The sequence below is a fragment of the Caretta caretta genome, chromosome 4, assembly GCF_965140235.1.
Source record: "Caretta caretta isolate rCarCar2 chromosome 4, rCarCar1.hap1, whole genome shotgun sequence".
NCBI lineage: Eukaryota > Metazoa > Chordata > Testudines > Cheloniidae > Caretta > Caretta caretta.
The window spans coordinates 28,823,131-28,844,423 of record NC_134209.1 but is presented as its reverse complement, the minus strand read 5'-3'; the positions used below and the strand labels follow the sequence as shown (position 1 = coordinate 28,844,423).

Here is a 21,293-nt window from a genome sequence, read left to right as displayed (position 1 = left end):
CCAGCGTATCAACTACTCCTCCCAGTTTAGTATCGTCCGCAAATTTGCTGAGAGTGCAATCCACACCATCCTCCAGATCATTTATGAAGATATTGAACAAAACCGGCCCCAGGACCGACCCCTGGGGCACTCCACTTGACACCGGCTGCCAACTAGACATGGAGCCATTGATCACTACCCATTGAGCCCGACAATCTAGCCAACTTTCTACCCACCTTATAGTGCATTCATCCAGCCCGTACTTCTTTAACTTGCTGACAAGAATACTGTGGGAGACTGTGTCAAAAGCTTTGCTAAAGTCAAGAAACAATACATCCACTGCTTTCCCTTCATCCACAGAACCAGTAATCTCATCATAGAAGGCGATTAGATTAGTCAGGCATGACCTTCCCTTGGTGAATCCATGCTGACTGTTCCTGATCACTTCCCTCTCATGTAAGTGCTTCAGGATTGATTCCTTGAGGACCTACTCCATGATTTTTCCGGGGACTGAGGTGAGGCTGACTGTCCTGTAGTTCCCAGGATCCTCCTTCTTCCCTTTTTTAAAGATTGGCACTACATTAGCCTTTTTCCAGTCATCTAGGACTTCCCCCATTCACCACGAGTTTTCAAAGATAATGGCCAGTGGCTCTGCAATCACAGCTGCCAATTCCTTTAGCACTCTCGGATGTAACTCGTCCGGCCCCATGGATTTGTGCACGTCCAGCTTTTCTAAATAGTCCCTAACCACCTCTTTCTCCACAGAGGGCTGGCCATCTACTCCCCATGTTGTGATGCCCAGCGCAGCAGTCTGGGAGCTGTCCTTGTTAGTGAAGACAGGGGCAAAAAAAGCATTGAGCACATTAGCTTTTTCCACATCCTCTGTCACTAGGTTGCCTCCCTCATTCAGTAAGGGGCCCACACTTTCCTTGGCTTTCTTCTTGTTGCCAACATACCTGAAGAAACCCTTCTTGTTACTCTTAACATCTCTTGCTAGCTGCAGCTCCAGGTGTGATTTGGCCCTCCTGATTTCATTCCTACATGCCCGAGCAGTATTTTTATACTCTTCCCTGGTCATATGCCCAACCTTCCACTTCTTGTAAGCTTCTTTTTTATGTTTAAGATCCGCTAAGATTTCACCATTAAGCCAAGCTGGTCGCCTGCCATATTTACTATTCTTTCGACTCATCGGGATGGTTTGTCCCTGTAACCTCAACAGGGATTCCTTGAAATACAGCCAGCTCTTCTGGACTCCTTTCCCCTTCATGTTAGTCCCCCAGGGGATCCTACCCATCCGTTCTCTGAGGGAGTCGAAGTCTTTCCTGAAGTCCAGGGTCCGTATCCTGCTGCTTACCTTTCTTCCCTGTGTCAGGATCCTGAACTCAACCAACTCATGGTCACTGCCTCCTAGATTCCCGTCCACTTTTACTTCCCCCACGAATTCTTCCCGGTTTGTGAGCAGCAGGTCAAGAAAAGCTCCCCCCCTAGTTGGCTCCTCTAGCACTTGCACCAGGAAATTGTCCCTTATGCTTTCCAAAAACTTCCTGGATTGTCTATGCACCGCTGTATTGCTCTCCCAGCAGATATCAGGAAGATTAAAGTCACCCATGAGAACCAGGGCGTGCGATCTAGTAGCTTCTGCGAGTTGCCGAAGAAAGCCTCATCCACCTCATCCCCCTGGTCCGGTGGTCTATAGCAGACTCCCACCACTACATCACTCTTGTGAGGGGGGGTTAGGAAAAAACAAGGGGAAATAGGTTACCTTGCATAATGACTTAGCCACTCCCAGTCTCTATTCAAGCCTAAGTTAATTGTATCCAATTTGCAAATGAATTCCAATTCAACAGTTTCTCGCTGGAGTCTGGATTTGAAGTTTTTTTGTTGAAGAATTGCAACTTTCATGTCTGTAATCCCGTAACCAGAGAGATTGAAGTGTTCTCCGACTGGTTTATGAATGTTATAATTCTTGACATCTGATTTGTGTCCATTTATTCTTTTACGTAGAGACTGTCCAGTTTGACCAATGTACATGGCAGAGGGGCATTGCTGGCACATGATGGCATATATCACATTAGCGGGTGTGCAGGTGAACGAGCCTCTGATAGTGTGGCTGATGTTATTAGGCCCTATGATGGTGTCCCCTGAATAGATATGTGGGCACAGTTGGCAACGGGCTTTGTTGCAAGGATAAGTTCCTGGGTTAGTGGTTCTGTTGTGTGGTATGTGGTTGCTGGTGAGTATTTGCTTCAGGTTGGGGGGCTGTCTGTAGGCAAGAACTGGCCTGTCTCCCAGGATTTGTGAGATTGTTGGGTCATCCTTCAGGATAGGTTGTAGATCCTTAATAATGCGTTGGAGGGGTTTTAGTTGGGGGCTGAAGGTGACGGCTAGTGGCGTTCTGTTATTTTCTTTGTTAGGCCTGTCCTGTAGTAGGAGACTTCTGGGAACTCTTCTGGCTCTATCAATCTGTTTCTTCACTTCCGCAGGTGGGTATTGTAGTTGTAAGAATGCTTGATAGAGATCTTGTAGGTATTTGTCTCTGTCTGAGGGGTTGGAGCAAATGCGGTTGTATCGCAGAGCTTGGCTGTAGACAATGGATCGTGTGGTGTGGTCAGGGTGAAAGCTGGAGGCATGTAGGTAGGAATAGCGGTCGGTAGGTTTCCGGTATAGGGTGGTGTTTATGTGACCATTGTTTATTAGCATTGTAGTGTCCAGGAAGTGGATCTCTTGTGTGGACTGGACCAGGCTGAGGTTGATGGTGGGATGGAAATTGTTGAAATCACGGTGGAATTCCTCAAGGGCTTCTTTTCCATGGGTCCAGATGATGAAGATGTCATCGATATAGCGCAAGTAGAGTAGGGGCGTTAGGGGACGAGAGCTGAGGAAGCGTTGTTCTAAGTCAGCCATAAAAATGTTGGCATACTGTGGAGCCATGCGAGTACCCATAGCAGTGCTGCTGATCTGAAGGTATACATTGTCCCCAAATGTAAAATAGTTATGGGTAAGGACAAAGTCACAAAGTTCAGCCATCAGATTAGCCTTGACATTATCGGGGATAGTGTTCTTGACGGCTTGTAGTCCATCTTTGTGTGGAATGTTGGTGTAGAGGGCTTCTACATCCATAGTGGCCAAGATGGTGTTATCAGGAAGATCACCGATGGATTGTAGTTTCCTCAGGAAGTCAGTGGTGTCTCGAAGGTAGCTGGGAGTGCTGGTAGCGTAGGGCCTGAGGGAGTCTACATAGCCAGACAATCCTGCTGTCAGGGTGCCAATGCCTGAGATGATGGGGCGCCCAGGATTTCCAGGTTTATGGATCTTGGGTAGTAGATAGAATATCCCAGGTTGGGGTTCCAGAGGTGTGTCTGTGCGGATTTGATCTTGTGCTTTTTCAGGAAGTTTCTTGAAAAATGCTGTAGTTTCTTTTGGTAACTTTCCGTGGGATCAGAGGGTAATGGCTTGTAGAAAGTGGTGTTGGAGAGCTGCCGAGCAGCCTCTTTTTCATATTCCGACCTATTCATGATGACAACAGCACCTCCTTTGTCAGCCTTTTTGATTATGATGTCAGAGTTGTTTCTGAGGCTGTGGATGGCATTGTGTTCCGCACGGCTGAGGTTATGGGGCAAGTGATGCTGCTTTTCCACAATTTCAGCCCGTGCACATCGGTGGAAGCACTCTATGTAGAAGTCCAGTCTGCTGTTTCGACCTTCAGGAGGAGTCCACCTAGAATCCTTCTTTTTGTAATGTTAGTAGGGAGGTCTCTGTGGGTTAGTATGTTGTTCAGAGGTATGTTGGAAATATTCTTTGAGTCGGAGACGTCGAAAATAGGATTCTAGGTCACCACAGAACTGTGTCATGTTCGTGGGGGTGGAGGGGCAGAAGGAGAGGCCCCGAGATAGGACAGCTGCTTCTGCTGGGCTGAGAGTATAGTTGGTTAAGTTAACAATATTGCTGGGTGGGTTGAGGGAACCATTGCTGTGGCCCTTTGTGGCATGTAGTAGTTTAGAAAGTTTAGTGTCCTTTTTCTTTTGTAGAGAAGCAAAGTGTGTGTTGTAAATGGCTTGTCTAGTTTTAGTAAAGTCCAACCATGAGGAAGTTTGTGTGGAAGGTTGGTTTTTTATGAGAGTATCCATTTTTGAGAGCTCATTCTTAATCTTTCCCTGTTTGCTGTAGAGGATGTTGATCAGGTGATTCCGCAGTTTCTTTGAGAGCATGTGGCACAAGCTGTCAGCATAGTCAGCGTGGTATGTAGATTGTAATGGATTTTTTACCTTCAGTCCTTTTGGTACGATGTCCATCTGTTTGCATTTGGAAAGGAAGATGATGTCTGTCTGTATCTGTACAAGTTTTTTTCATGCAGTTAATAGATTTCCACTCCATACGGCTAAATGCAGTGCCTTGCATAATGACAGGTTTCAGAATAACAACCGTGTTAGGACTACCTAGGAAGGAATATACAGAAAAGGATCTATGGGTTATTGTGAATCTCAAACTAAATGAGAGTCGTCAATGTAACACTGTTGCAAAAAATAGCTAACATAATTCTGAAATGTAGTAACAGGAGTGTTATAAGCAAGGCATGAGAAGTAATTTTTCCACTCTAATCAGCACTAAAAAAACTGCAACTGTGTACAGTTCTGGGCACCACACTTTGGGAAAGATGTGGGCAAACTGGAGAAAGTCCAGAGGAGAGCAACAAAAATTATTATAGGTGTAGAAAATATGACCGACCAGGAAAGATTGAAAACAATGGGTTTGTTTAGTTTGGAGAAGAGAAGACTGAGGGGGCATGATGATAGTTTTCAAATAAGTAAAAGGTTGTTATAAATAGGAAGATGATAAATTGTTCTCCTCCTTATCCACTGAGGACAGGCAAAAAGCAATGGGGTTAAATTGCAGCAAAGGGGAATATAGGTTAGATATTAGGAAAAACTTTGCAACTGTAAGTGTAGTTACACACTGGAAAAAATCACCTAGAGAGGTTGTGGAATCTCTGTCATTGGTGGTGTTAAAGAATGGGTTAAATACCTTTCAAAAGGTGTGCTTTTTCAGGGACGGTCTGTAATATTTAGTCCTGCCTCAGTGCAGAGTACTGGAACAGATGACCTATCGAGGTCCCTTCCTGTCTCACATATCTGTGATTCTGTGATTATTTTTCATTTAGGAGCAATGTAACAGACAAAATGTATTGAAAGGATGATGCCTAGTGTTTTTGTCATTGTTACAAACAAGTTAAAAGACTGGTCATGTGGGTTATAAATATAAATTGCTGAAATGAAAGTTTACATTGCACTACAGTAGAACCTTAGAGTTATGAACACCAGGGTTACGAACTGACCAGTCAACCACACACCTCATTTGGAACTGGAAGTACACAAATCATGCAATAGCAGAGACCAAAAAAACAAAAGAAAACCCAACACAGTGCAGTACTGTGTTAAACATAAACTACTAAAAAAAATAAAGGGAAAGCAGAATTTTTCTTTTTCATAGTAAAGTTCCAAAGCTGTATTAAGTCAAGTTGTAAACTTTTGAAAGAACCATAACATTTTCTTCAGAGTTAAAAACATTTCAGAGTTATGAACAACCTCCATTCCCAAGGTGTTCGTAATTCTGAGGTTCTACTGTATATTGTGATGATTATTTTTAGGATACATTATTTTGTTTTCATCCTAAAGCTGTCCTCGGTTCTTTGGTCCCTAATTATGCTGAGCCTTTTTCACTCTGAAGATTTATACCTTTTTTTTTTTTTACAGTAACTGAATATAATAAAATACCTGTGTGTACAAATGTTGTTAGTAGTGATATTGTTTATTGTATTCTTTGTATGGTAATATTTTTTTATTACAAAGAACTGCATTTCAGAGAGTTTTTATATAAAGACTTCTGCAGTTCCCTTCTGCTAAATGTGTACTTATCAAGTTTTGTATGTCGCACGGCTGTCTTTGAAGTACTACTTTTATGTATTTACTCTGTGTCTTATTTCCTCATCTGTAAAATGATGATACTTCCTTTCCTTTCATGCCCCCTGTTGACTTGTCTGGTTAGTATTTTTTGGGTCAGGGATAACCTTTTACTATGTGTTTAGCATATTGAAGCCCCATCTCAATCTGATTTCCAAATGCTACCATAATACAAATAATAATGTTTAATCAATTGAATGCTGTTAAAACTTAGAAGAAAGTTTAAAATGTGGTGAACTCTAGCCTTTGGCTTCAGAATTCTAGGTCACTAAATCTGTGCCTCTAAAATTAACATCTCTCCTTAATTTAAGGAAAACCAAAACTAACTAAATAAATCTCAGATGAGTTTGAGTGGATGGTTTATGTTAAAGTGAATATGTGCTAATGTGAGTTGTTGTACTGTATGTTCTTTAGATTAGAACAGGCAAAAGAGGCAGAATCCAAGGATGCTTTGAAGGATTTGGTTAATCTGATAACTTCCTTGACAACATATGGTGTCAATGAATTAAAACCAGCTGGTATTACCACCGGAGCACCTTTTCTGTTGCCTGGATTTGCAGTCCCACAACCTGCAGGCAAAGGTGAGTTTACTGTTTGTATCACACAGAGCAGAAGTTTTATTGTGGGAGAAATGTCTGGTACACTACAGAAACCATTTACAGTTCATGTTTCTTCTAACATCAGCAATTAAATACTGACTTTAAAAGGTGATTTTGCTTAATTGCTAGTGTCCAGATGAAAATAAGGGAGGCAATTTCTCCTCATTTAGCTCCAAATGCTGAATCACCCCTCTACAAAGTACAAATTAAATAGATCCTCCAGGCAGATTTTAGGAGTTTGGAGAGATATAATTTAAAGTGTGATTTTAATCTAATCTGGTGCAAAAGGCTTTGTGGATGCTGTTTTTAGTTGTTGTTTTTTTTCAGTTTAAAGCAAGTTTATTTCATTTTAGCTTAAGTCAATTAGGGAAATGTATGCTAAACTGAAATCTTCTCTTAAACAGAAATAAATTGTCCACAGAGGGGTTAGTATCAGTTAGTATCAATATGAGTTTGGGTGAGGATATGAGGTTTAAGAAGTAGCAGAAACTTAAAGGAATATTCCCTCTTCCCCCTATCTATTTATCTAGACCTAAATTGATTTTATAAACAGATTTAGTTAAACCAGTTCAACACCTTTGTGTGGACATTTAACCTGTTTAATGTCAATTTAGTTTAATATTGATTTCTTATTCAATGAAGCTAAAATGATACACACCAGATTTAAATTGGTTTAAGAATGCCCACATCCGTTTTGCACTAGTTCAACTTGATTTAAAAACACACCTTTAGTTAGACTGGTGTAAATTCTTGTGTAAACAGAGCCTTAGAACCTTGGTGAGGAGTGGCTGAGAAGCTAATCTGGTCCAATTCAATTGTCTGTAAGTTTTAGTAAGACCTGGGACCCTGACAGGCCTCATACGTTAGTGAAGGTTAGGCTTGTGGATCCATCTAGCAGTAGATCTGCTAGTTATTCCATGTGTGGCTTGTCCCTTTCTGCCCAGCAGAGTAATTCCTGCTGTGTTTAATACTTTACATTTTCATGGAGGAGGGTCTTGCTTCTGGTGCTTGTGCTATGCCTATTCCCTGGATACAGTACTGTTTTTTCAGGTTCTGTAGCTGTCGATCTTCCTTGCACAATTCATGAGCTCTCAATTAACTTTTCAACATCTTTCATTTTAAAATGAATCATGAAAAGCTAGTAATTTAGAAGAGAAAAATTAATGTGTGACTTTGCAATGCAATATTGGCATTAATGCTCTCTATTGGATGCTTTATTGGATGAACAGAATAAACAGTTGTTGCATATTACATTTCAAAAGGTTCTGTTTTCAGCCTTCAAGGAAAAAATGAAATGTGGCATTAAAATACTTTGACGGGTTTCAGAGTAGCAGCCGTGTTAGTCTGTATTCGCAAAAAGAAAAGGAGTACTTGTGGCACCTTAGAGACTAACCAATTTATTTGACCATGAGTCTCTAAGGTGCCACAAGTAGTCCTTTTCTTATTAAAATACTTGTGAGTTTTTTTTAAATCAAGTGACTAAAGGAGCGTAACAAATTAAGATAGTATTCAGTGCAAACATTATAAATCTGCGTGCTGTCTCTCTTTTTAAAAATCTAAAAACCAATTACAGGTTGATTAAAACGAATGTTGTTTTCAATTAGTATTTGAAAATAAAACTTTATCAGGCTATCTGAAGATCAATGATGTATATAATGCATAGTAGTTTCAGTTTTTATTTTTAGAAGATTTTGTGAAGTTCTTTTGGAACTGAATTGTAATGGATGCCGCACTGTTGGATTTCAGTCTCATACTTGAGATTCAAAGCCACAGCTTTCAAACTAAAGATGGCTTCATACTATGGAACTCTTCACAAAAAGCTGCAAGTGTTTGATTAAATTGTTTTAAAGTTGTTTTGTACATTCTATAGCCTTTACTTAGATAATTTAGTCCATGCCATGGTACATATGTTACTAAAAAGGTTAATTGGCTTTCTCAAATTGTTACCGTTAATTTACTACTATCTAATTCCTTTTTAATTTTTTCCCATCCCCTCTCAAACATCCCCATCCTGCCCGAGAAAACCTGTTAGAAGGCCAATAGTAGTATGTAGGCTTTTAGTGCAGACCAGTATAATCCTGTGTATGATAGGTTAGACTACATGACAAGTATTGTGTTACACAAATTTAACACAGCTTTTAATGTGTGCAGCAATTATATCTTCTGTGACCCCAGTGTACTCTGATGATTGGACTAATGAGAGTATTACAGCATTAGAGAGGTATCCATGCAGTGCAAAACTATTAATGGCAAGGAAAATGTTTTCAAATATTGCAGATGTTGGCTCACATTTTGCATTTTTTAACCTTGACTATATCACAAAACTCACTCATGAATGGGGGTATACTTTCAATATCTATAACCATTTGGATATGGAGGTTGAGGGCTTTATACTCTTTTCCTCATCCTTCTGTACCCAGATATAAGACCGAGAAACTATCCTGTTTTTCTGCAAATGATTGTCCATGTACATATTCTGCATTTGTGCATATGCTCAAGGATTCATGAAACTACAGGCATATAATTGTGCCACAGAATTTCCCCATGTCGACAAAACCTTAGCTTGTTTGTGGTTGGTCTCACCAAACACTATAATTCTGTCACCACTGAGGGAAGTCTAACCCATTTTGCCAGGACCAGCCCCCAACACTGAGATAATATGAATCGAAAACAAGTTAATTGTACCAAGTGCCTGTACCGTCAGTTCAAAGCTCAAGGTGTTTGCACAATGCAAACAGCACAATTGCATCGAAGGCCAAAAGTGCCTGTGATCGGCTTATGACTATTAATTCCACATCCCCTCTTAACCAGCCATACAGCAAATAACCCCATGCCAACTTATGGCCCTCTGCGACAATAACCACAAAGGAAAAAAAAGTAGAAGGAAATAGATTTTTTGCAACAGGAAAGAGCAGATTAAAAGAGGACGCTCTCTGCCTGTTGCTCTTACTTTAAAGGAGGGCATTTTGTTGGCCATCCAATCCCAGCTCTTGAAAGAATCTCTGGGAATCGAGCAAGAATAGCCTTCCTAAAGGAGGGCCACCACTGGCTGGCAGCATCTGTAGCCCACCCATGAATGTAATGCCAAACCCCCTGGTCCTGAAATATGGTCTAACTCTTTGTTCCACAAGTGACTTCCAAACTGTTCCGAGGACTTCCAATCTGTTCAGAGGTGGGGGAAGTTAAAAGAATGTGCATGTTACTGAGCTTTAATTTGGTCAACACTTTTTTGTTTTGACTGACATTACTACTTGTGATGTTATTGGGTGGTTGTTGGTGAGGGGGAGCTGCTACATATCGTTCCAATCTCAGTCTGAGTTGGTGCAAAGTTTTCCATTATGGATCAAACAGTGCTTTTCAAAGAAGTAAATTTCCTACCTCAACTATGACCCGTTCAGATTTTTAATTGCTTAAATTGCATTTAGATTTTTTCATGTTCATTTACCCTTTGATCATTTAAAATACTATATCTTTAAGTTGTTACACATGCCAAAGTTTATTTTCAAAAAGAGATGCCATCTTAAGCAACAATAAATAATAGATCTTTCCATTCAGAATTGTGAAATAAGTGGAATTGTGAAATAAGTTCCTTTAAAGGATGTCTTAGTGTGTTCTTGCTTTTTGAAAAATCCATATTAGTAGAATTTGTTTCTACTTGTTGGGCTACAGAGAACAAATTGTTTGTTTAATTCATACTTCTCCCATAATGCAAATGAGTATAAAGAATTCTGTTTTTCCCCCTTGTTTCCTATTGTAGGTCATAGTGTGAGGAATATTCAAGCTTTCTCCGTCCTTCAAAATGCATTTTTGAAAGCAAAAACTAACTATCTTGCACAAATTATTCTGGATGCCATTACAAATATTTACATAGCGGACAATGCCAACTACTTCATCTTGGAATCACAGCACACCTTGTCCCAGTTTGCAGAGAAAATTTCCAAACTTCCAGAAGTGCAGACCAAATACTTTGAGATGCTGGAGTTTATTGTCTTCAGCTTGAATTATATTCCTTGTAAAGAACTGATTAGTGTCAGCATCCTCTTAAAGTCCAGCACCTCTTACCAGTGTAGCATCATTGCAATGAAAACACTTCTTAAGTTCACCCGTCATGACTACATCTTTAAGGATGTCTTCAGGGAGGTGGGGCTTCTGGAAGTGATGGTAAACCTTTTGCACAAATATGCAGCCCTTTTGAAAGATCCCACTCAGGCTCTCAATGATCAAGGTAGAGTGTTTTCTTTGTTTTTGTTTATGTACATGTTTTTGGATGGTTAAGGAGACTAGTGTTGGGTAGCAGGGGCTAGTTCTGGTTAGTTGGGCCACCTGGGTTCTGTTCTCAGCACTGCCAATGAATTACTATGTGATGTTACGAAGCTCACTTAAACTCTCTGTGCTTGTTTTCTTATGTAAAATTATGGTAATGTTTATCCACCTTTAGAAAGTGCTTTAAGGTCCTCTAATGAAAGGTACTATATAAGTGCGAAGTATTTATTAAAAATATATAATAGCTGGAGTTTTCTACTTTAAAAAAAACATATTTAATGTTACATTTTTAAGTTATTCTAGTACACGGCAAAAATTAACAAGTGGGAAATGCCATCTGTATAATTATATATTGATTATATATTGGCTTTCATCCCAGTTATCGCAGTAGTTTACAATGTGGACCTAACCTAGTAAAGTACTCTTGAAGCACAGACCTTTATTCTTGCATGAAGTCCCAGTGATTCACTTTTTCTCCATGGGAGAGTAAGGGTCCATGTTTGCAGAGCCCTTTCAAGCTTTGTGGGGCTATATTGCTATAAACACACAAACAAATCTCTTCATCCATCTCAGGTATTGAACACCTCTCACCTGTGCCATGTAACAGTTTATGGTAACTTGATTGTGTTTTCTGTCTGAAACTATATTTTGCTTGTCTCCATTCAGCCTATGACATGTCTAATGAATTTTATGCATCTGTTGCCTGTGGCATCTCAGCATCTGATATCATGATAAACCTTTTTAAACTGCTCAGACCATACTAAGTAACCAGCAATAGTTCATAATCAAATACTTGATGAAAAAATCTGCCTTACACCATGTCGTAGAGTTTTGTTAATGTGCATGGTGGTGGCCTACTAGATGAAGTCCTGAGCCTGCAGCTCCCACTGAAAAACACTTCAGTTCTTAAGAGTTCTAGGCTTGTGCAGGGTAGATTCACACCCCATCTTGCTGCGAACTAAATATTTGTTTGGATAAGCCCTGAGGAAAGTTAAGATGACTTAACTAAAGGTGTGAAGTTAAAGCACATTAAATTCCAGTGTGCATGCCCTGTGGATTAAGCTAAAGCAAACTAAGGCAATTTTACTTCTGAATGAGAACATCTACAGATGGGTTTAATGTATTTTAACTTCACACCTTAAGTTAATTTGTCACAACTTTCCTGAGTGTGTGTGTGGATATGTCCTTAATGTGGTTTACAAGTTTGTTAGAGGATGGTTTTTGTGTGGAATCAAAAAAAAAAAAATGGGATTGGTGAAAGGAACAAAACTTTATTTTTTAATCTTTAAAAAATATCAGCTTTGTTGTTTTCAGTGCAGTGAACTTTTGAAATTATTGTCTAGGGGATTCAAGAAACAACAGTTCTTTTGAGGACCAAAAGCAGCTAGCTTTATTGGTTATGGAGACCTTGACAGTACTACTACAAGGATCAAACACAAATGCAGGTAATTATAGAAGTTACATCAATTATGATAATGGTGGACTCTGAAGTGCATACTTAAAAGACATGATTTAAATGAGTGGTATTGACTGATTGGGCTAAATGTAAGATTGTCTACATCAAATAGAATGCTTTTGACCTTGAAATACAACATATTAATAGTACAGCACTTTGTTATTACATTCAGTTTCTATGGTCAAAGTCTACTGATGATCTTGTCCCTGAGTCATGTATTGACTGTCGTGTGCTGCAGGAATTGAAAATATACTTTAATGTGACCTCATAGTTTTACTTTGTGTCCGTTATATTTTTAAGAGTAAAAAATCTATATAATACAGTTAAAACAATATAATGAAAGGACTATGAACAATTTCAGTCCGTTTAGTTATAGGGTTAGGTTTACCTATTCAACTTTTTACTAAAAATAAGCTACATGTATAGTTTATACTGTAAAATAGTAGCACGTTACTGAATATCTTATTTGCTTCTGAAATCACTGGACATGCACACAAATCGAGTAACTGAATATATAGATGTCGACTAAACACACCTTGCCATTTACTTGAGCTTATTCCAAATTTTCATGTACCAGTTGTGTGCTCAGTTACATGTGTATTTTTGAAAATTAGGCCATTTCTAAACTCACCTTTTAATGTAAGTTACTTTATTGTGTATCAGAGGGGTAGCCATGTTAGTCTGTATCCACAAAAATGAGGAGTCCAGTGGCACCTTAAAGACTAACAGATTTATTTGGGCATAAAAAAAACCCCACTTCTTTTTCAGATGCGTGGAAGCTTCACACTCCATGCATCTGAAGAAGTGGAGTTTTTACCCATGAAAGCTTATGCATAAATAAATCTGTTTGTCTTTAAGGTGCCACCGGGCTCCTCGTTGTTCATTGTGTATTTCATCCTCAATATGTATCTAATTTACATATATGTGCCCTCTATGTAAATAAGAGGGAGAGGAAGCTGATAACTCTTTTAAATGCTGCCTCTTGCTGATGTATTTTTGAAAAAAAAAAAAACACTACAGAAATTAGCAGATATAGACCTAAAGCTCTTTAAAATGTCTTAAATCCTGCCCATTTCTTTTCCTCAACCCTCACTTCTGTTTCAAAGAATCTAGGGCTTTTTTACTTAGCAAAGAGAAATTAGAAGCTGTTAAAATGGTCCTGATTTGACTTTCTAAATTATAGTAAGCTTGAGAACAACCCAGCTGTGTTGGTAAAGCACGGTTGTGGCACACTGTCTGGACTGCTAGAATGTAACTTCTTATTCGTTTCCTTTTCCTTTCTGAAATTCAGCTTCTGTGTTTAACAGCGGTTGAAATTTGAAAGCAGACCAGTTGCTCATAAAACATTGTTTGGCTGCTAACCTGTAGTGTACCTGAGGGGTAGGGGGAAAGAATGAAATGCAAGTGAACGGGAACAACCTGGAAATTGCAGTGATATTTAATATTTAATATTCAATGAGTATTTTCTGTATTTTAGCTTTGTCTGGTTGTGGATGTCACGCTTTCTGTTTTAAGTAACCTACACCACCTGCCCTTTGAAATAATTGACTTCAATAGGCTTTGGATGGGAAGCCTGTGTGAGGGGTAAAGCTGATGTCAGGCCTTAGGGTGGGAAGAATGACTGTTGAAGGAATGATCTATCCTTTATAACAAGCAAAAAAGGGAAGTAGAGATCAAAGGTTTTATTTGAAACTGGCGGAGACTAAGTAACAATAAAATAAAATAAAAATAAAAGTTATAAACACAACATTTACAAGGAAATAACTTCTAAAAATGTATAGAAACTTACCTAAAAGCTTCAAAAATTTCCAGTGCTTGTCATAATGATTTTTAAGCAGAATTAATTTTTTCCTGACTTGATTTCTTTCTTCTGGCCTACAAGCAGGAAAGCGTAAGCTTCCCTGGATTTTACCTTGAAGAATGTGTGCTTGTGTATTTAAATTGATGACTTCTGTAATTTTGATGTGTGTCTAGCTACAGTCAGTGCCGTTAAATACAAAACAAATGAAAAAACCACCCAAATAAAGGATGATTACTGCACCATGTTGTTTACCTTTAATGTGGCTTGTGGTATCTTACTTGAAATGGAAGTGTTTCAAGTGCTCAATAAATGTTACGAATATAGGTGATAAATGTCTGAAATTTAAAAAAAAAAATACTGTTTTCCTTAACAAAGTGAATTTACTTCACTCCCCGTTAGGGTATGAGTATCTCGTTTGATGCTGTATTAATGTTCTGTCCTTTTCTTATAAAATAGGTTACCTACCATACCGTGTTTCCGCAGTGGATATCACTTCACACCTGCACCAAATGCAAACTGACATAATTCTGCTTGGCAGCCTGTCAACAACATTCCTAATAGTTACCCACTAAATTACCTTTTTGACAGTAACTATCAGGCTGTTTTATTCCTGCAACTTGTTGCTAGTAAAAGGAAAGCTTAAAATACATAGCGATGTAGAACAGTTTGTAGTTGGAGTATATTATTTTGTTAATGACTGTCAAGGTTCTTCCCCACTCTGAACTCTAAGGTACAGATGTGGGGACCTGCATGAAAACCCCCTAAGCTTATTTTTACCAGCTTAGGTTAAAACTTCCCCAAGGTACAAACTATTTTACCTTTTGCCCGTGGACTTTATCACTGCCACCACCAAACGTCTAACAAATATATAACGTGGAAAGAGCCCGCTTGAAAACGTCTTTCCCCCCAAAACCCTCTCCAAACCCTACACCCCCTTTCCTGGGGAAGGCTTGATAAAAATCCTCACCAATTTGTGTAGGTGAACACAGACCCAAACCCTTGGATCTTAAGAACAATGAAAAAGCAATCAGGTTCTTAAAAGAAGAATTTTAATTGAAGAAAAAAAGTAAAAGAATCACCTCTTTAAAATCAGGATGGTAAATACCTTACAGGGTAATCAGATTCAAAACATAGAGAATCCCTCTAGGCAAAACCTTAAGTTACAAGAAGACACAAAAACAGGAATATACATTCATTCAGCACAGATTATTTTATCAGCCATTTTAACAAAACAGCATCTAATGAATATCTAGCTAGATTACTTACTAAGTTCTAAGACTCCATTCCTTTTCTGTTCCCGGCAAAAGCATCACACAGACAGAGAGAACCTTTGTTTCTCCCCCCATCCAGCTTTGAAAGTATCTTGTCTCCTCATTGGTCATTTTGGTCAGGTGCCAGCAAGGTTATCCTAGCTTCTTAACCCTTTACAGGTGAAAGGGTATTTCTTCTGGCCAGGAGAGATTTTAAAGGTGTTTATCCTTCCCTTTATATTTATGACAATGACGAAGTACAGAATGGAATATGTCTTTGGTTTCACATCAGATAACCTTGATAACTAAATTGTGATTTTTTTCCAATCATACATTTATATATTTATCCCTAACTTATGGAATAGAAAATTAAATTCAGTACACTGGATATTCCCTATACAGTGTAAAAAAAATATATTTACAAGATTAAAATTTCTTCCGTAAACTGTGTAGTGCAAAACAATAATCCCATTTCCCCTTAGTTGATATTGTACTAACTCTGTTACAGTAGAACCTTGCTAATTACCATGTCTGGAAGACATATTGTGAATTACTCAATGTGGCAAATTAGCAAGTAAACAGGTGTTTTAAAAAACAATTGGAATAATGCATCAGAATGGTTAGTTCCTTTGTTTTGATAATTCCATTTTAATGTGATATTGCGTGATATACTCAAGTGTTTTAAAGTTCACTTTGTAAAAGTAATGGAAATCTTATTAATATCTTCCTATTAAATCTTGGCAGAGAGTTGTGTTGGGTGGCTACCAGTTTTTCTACAGATTACAAATCAGATTTATTTTAATTATGATTAAGAAAGTATTTCCATTATGAGCCTGTATTTTTAGGTGTTCATAGCTTTCTCTAAAAATTACTTTATCAGGCTGACCTCTTGCATTGTTTAGTCTAAGTATAGAAACAAATTTTTGGAAAGTTTTGATAAAATTTTGTTTTTCCATTTTGGAGATATGCAAAAGTGAAAATGTGGTTGCTAGTCAGAAGTTGTTACAGGTACTATTTTACACTTGGATGACTGAGATTGTTTCTTTAGGGGTAGAAAAAATGGAAACTGAAAACTTAAGCATCAGAATTTATGTCAGACAATTTATGTAAAATTTTATTGGCAATTTAGAACACTAAGTATCATTTGAAAATATTATGTTGTGTATATGTAGCAGATATTTTTCCCTTATTAATTTAAGGGAAACACTTGCTCACATTCATGTGAATAATGTGTGATGGTTTCAGCAAGGTGTCTGAAATGCAGTTAGTATATCTTAGAGTTCCTGACTTTTGTTCCATCCAAATATCTGTAAGGGTAAAATAGGTCTTGCTAACCTTGAATCCACTGAAAATTGTTTTAGAAATAGTAACTTAGGCAAAGTAGGAGGCTGTGAAGAAAAAGGTAAAGTGTAAGGTGGAACATAAAATCAAGACATAGGAAACTAAGTAGTAAATGGAGGCCTATTTGTCAGCATGCAAAGAGGTTAAAACTGGAAAATCCCAGTGTCTGTTGTAGGTTTTTTGGTGGTCAATTATATGGAAGACAAGGTTGTCTAGTATAGTGCCCAGAATTGCTGTTTATTAACATTAATTAAGTATGACAAGACTATATTGTGAGGAACTCCACCAGAAACTAATGGAACTACAGTAGGTAATTGGAAAATATAATAGCAGATAAAATTAAAAGCAGACAAATGCGACTCAGCGCACTTTGGAAGAGAAAATTAGATTACTCAAGCATACTGACAAGTTGTAACTCTTAAGAGGAAAAAAAATCATGCTGAGCAACTTGATGGATGAAAGAAGCAAGTTCGGCTCTATTAAGGAGGTTATCAAGAATAATACAGGATATATTACAGTTGTATTATATGAATTAGTTATACGCTTTTACCTTGAATGTTGTATTCAGTTTTGATTGTTTTATCTCAGAAAAGGCACAATAGAAATGGAAAAGAACCAGAGAAGGGTGACAAAAAATACTTGTTATGGAGAGCTTCCATGCAAGGAGAGATTTAAAGAATCAGGATTACTTGAGATTAAGAGGAGATATAGTATAAGTATATAATAATGAATGGTGTGTCCGATGGATTTTTAGCTGGTATGTAATAATTTATTAATATTATGGTGGGCTTGATAGGGGTGACTGTATTGGTAATGAACAGGAATGAATCTTGAAAAATGAGGAGGATGGAAAAAGTGTCTCAAGAAGTTACCCCACAACAAACAGGACTGCTAAAGGACAAAACAGGAACAGTTGGCTCTGAGAACTCTGGCTTGATTTCCTGGGAAGCCTAGGTGGACTGCTTTTGACAACAAGGGTCAAAGTCTGAGAACACAGAAGAACCAAAGAACTATATCGGGGTTTGAAAGGCACCCTCTCTCAAAAGAGATGTGATGGTAGTTCAGGGGAACCAGCCTGAGATACAGCATCAGCTGGGGGTGTCTCTAAAAGGTAGGCCTACTTAGATCACCATCACAGGATGATAGGGCTTTAGGTAAGATGACATATATGTAGCCAGTTTTTAAAATTCATTTTCTCTCAAAGCTTTGTTCCTACTGCTAAAATCATACTTTTATTTTAAGAAAGCTGCCTGGTCACCAACTCCTGAAGGGAAGACCCTCAGGTGCCTGATCTTAGTTGGAGCTGCAGGATCAGAATGGTACATATAAAATACTGTAGCCCAGGGTCTGGTCTAGAAGTAGGAGAATTGCAAAATTCCACCCCAGGATATGTGAAGGCACGAGGCCTGACACCTGACGGAATGTGCTCAGAGGGTATGTCTACACTACAAGTAAAAACCCGTGGCTGACCCATGCCATCTGACTTGGGCTCATGGGGCTCGGGCTGTGGAGTTGTGTCATTGGAGAGCTGACTTCCGAATTCAGGCTGGTGCTCAGGCTCAAGAACCCTGTGTGGTGAGAGGGTCACAGAGCTCAGGCTGCAGCCCAAGACCAGAAGCCTACACTGCAGTGAAACAGTCCCACTGCCCAAGCCCCATGAGCCAAAGTCAGCTGGCAGAGGCTAGCTGTTGGTTTTTAATTGCAGTATAGACATATCCAGAGACCACAAAAGAGAGAGAGGTGCCGTTAGCTCTGTGACTGTGTCAAAGGCCAATCAGCCTCTCATTTTACCATGTCCATTAATATTAGTATCAGATCCAAGAGACATAAGATAGAGCTGGAGGGAACAAATTGGAAATGGATAGAAAGAAGAAGGTTTATACTCTTATACATTAATTAAGAAAGTAATCTGGAGTTAACTAATTGTTATCCTAGCTACAAAGGTTATTAATACTCATGCTTCAGTACTTAAACAAGTCATCCTTGAGGGTCAGGCAGAAAATTGTCCCTCTTAGTTTATTCATGGTTATTCATGTGCATTACGGGAGTTTTACTTTAAGCATCTGGCATAGGCCATTATTGAAAATATTAGAATAAGTGCCACTGATCAGTTCCAGTATGGCCCCTGCTAAGTTCCTAACATCATCTCAAGTTATTACATATACTGTATTTTTTCTTAGGTTTAATAGTCAGTTTTTTGAAGAACAAAAGCTTAAGAAAGCAATTGCTCGACCAGTGGCATACCAGGTTGCCAGAGGCTGTTGCTTGTTGAAGGTGACAGTCTGTTTCAGTGATAGAACAATCATCATTAGGGCTCCATGTCTGTCATGGAGGTTGCATATGCCAGGGATTCCATGACTTTCCGTGACTTCTGCAGAGGTCGGTGTGGCTGTCCACAGGGCTGCCTGAGCAGCTGGCCCCAGGGACAGCCATGCCGGCTGCTGCTGGAGTGGCCCCGGGGACAGCTGCACTGTCCACTGCTCAGGCGCTCACCAGGGCTGGTGCAGTATGTGTGCTCTGGTCCATCACTCTAAGTGTGGCGGACCCAAAAGTAAAAAAGAGAGCTTTTAAAATACAAAAAGCAACTGTTAGGATTCCCTACCTAGAGGCAATCCAAAATGATGTTGGAGATTAGATGAGGTTGAAGTTTTCCCCAACTCTGGCCTGCCTTATGAAGGTGGCCTTCTGTCAACACATGTATTGTATTATGAGGGGAACCAAAGGTGGTTCTTGGAGAGGTGTCCCTCTGGGTGCTCCACGGTAGGTGTCAGTGCGCCCCTGCGCCATTGTTTGGAGATTTTTACAGCCGTATCCGTATCGGCCACACCTGCACGGAACCTTCCTCACATACCAGTCTTGTCTTAACAGTGCGCGTGCACGGCCAAACTCCTCAGTTCCTTCTCTACCGTCCCCGGCTGGAGTCGGACCTACAGCAGACTTGTTAAAACTTTTTCTCTTACCCATTCTACGTCCTTTTTTCCCTTACTTTAGCACTTAGTTACTGGATAAGTTCATCCCTTTTTAAAAAAAAAAATTTGTTCCTGCTTATTCCTCTCAGCCTCCAGCCGACGCTAATATGCCTGGCTCCCCAGGATTTAAGCGGTGCACTACGTGCAGGGATGCCATCCCTATCTCATATGGTCACTCCCAGTGTATAAAATGCCTGGGGGAGTCCCTCATTCCTCAAAAATGTGCCCATTGTTCCAAATTAAAATCCAGGGCACATAAAGATTGAGAACTCCACCTGAAAATGATTATTGGACAGAAGTCACTCGGACCTGCTTCTGACCCAGGTACGGGCTCCTCAGTGAACCGCAGCCCTCCCACCTCCAAAAAGGACAAAAAAAGAAAACACCTGCCTCCCTTACCCATAAGGGAAACATTGCAAGCAAAAAGGTTGCTGAGCAGGTCTATTTCTTCTATGCAGACCTTTTCTCGGCTCAGCACCTTTCATGTGCTGATTCCCCTGGCATCGCACTAATCCCACCTCTGGCTGTGGTGACGGCGCAAGCTCCCGGTGCCGAGGCTTCAAGTTGCCTGCCTCTCTCATGGCACCGTCTGGCACCCCAATGGACACTGTGCCAGCACAAAGGGCCTTGCCACAACAGACCCAGGCTGCGCTTACCTTCCCAGCACCACCGACCTCAGCGAATGCATTGAGCGCTATGGTGCAGAGAACGTCCATGCCGAACGACCCTCCGGTGCCACAAGCGCTCCTAACAGAGGGTTTCTCTCGCACAGGCTCTCAGGCACCACAGTTCATTGGTTCACCAGACCTGGTTCACCTAACCTACAGTTACCTCTACTTGACACCTATTTTTCTCCAGACATTCGCATGCGGTCCGGACACCTGTCTCCGGCTGTATCTCACTTTTCTAGTGATGAGGAAGCCATAGTGCAGGGAGATTTTTCACCATACCAGTTCTCTCAGTCACAGAGCCAAATCAGCACTTGTCACAGAAAATCTAGGTCTTTGTTCATCAAAGACCTCCCTCTCTGGTGTACAAACCCATGGATGGCACCACCTATGCCTTTCCCCGGTCAGTGGTAATACGGGATCCATGAGCACCATATAAGTGATTCCACTGTGATCCCCAAGATGCCAAAAATAGGAGCAATGCCACCTCGCCGCCCCCACCACCAGTGTGTATGGCTATGAATGAGACACAACAACAAGCTGTTACTCCACACTTCGATGAACATGCTACACATGCTTCCCCAACCCTTGTGGACCCCATATCCACGCAGGATGAGGCTATACTGCCTCACCACCAACACTGTTGGATGATTTCTTAAAATTTCAAGACCTATTCGAAAGAGTCGCCAGTGAGTTGAGGATTAATCTGGAGGAAGTTTTCTGAAAACCAGCATGAGTTGACTGATATCCTGCAACCTTCCTCCACATCCAAGATTGCTTTACCTATAAATCCAGCCATTATGGATCCTGCCAAAACTATATGGCAGACACGGGCTACTGCCAGACCTACCTGTAAGTGAGCTAACTGTAAATATTTTATTCCTTCCAAAGGGTCTGAGTTCCTTTTTACTCACCTAGCACCAAATTCATTGGTAGTAGAGGTAGCTAACCAAAAGATCAAAGAACAGTTCCCAAATCTACCCCAACTGATAAAGACAGTAAAGGGCTGG

At 39.9% G+C, this 21,293-nt stretch overlaps 1 protein-coding gene across 6 annotated transcripts in view; it reads left to right on the top strand.

The window, feature by feature from the left end:
- Window positions 1–21,293, top strand: part of WDFY3 (WD repeat and FYVE domain containing 3) — a 306,761-nt gene that overhangs the window by 124,480 nt on the left and 160,988 nt on the right. For all 6 annotated transcript variants that reach the window (XM_075127477.1, XM_048848044.2, XM_048848041.2 and 3 more), the window contains exons 9-11: window positions 6,351–6,517; window positions 10,293–10,760; window positions 12,142–12,243. In XM_075127477.1, coding sequence (XP_074983578.1) covers window positions 6,351–6,517; window positions 10,293–10,760; window positions 12,142–12,243 — 737 coding nt within the window. The remainder of the gene's footprint in view (window positions 1–6,350; window positions 6,518–10,292; window positions 10,761–12,141; window positions 12,244–21,293) is intronic.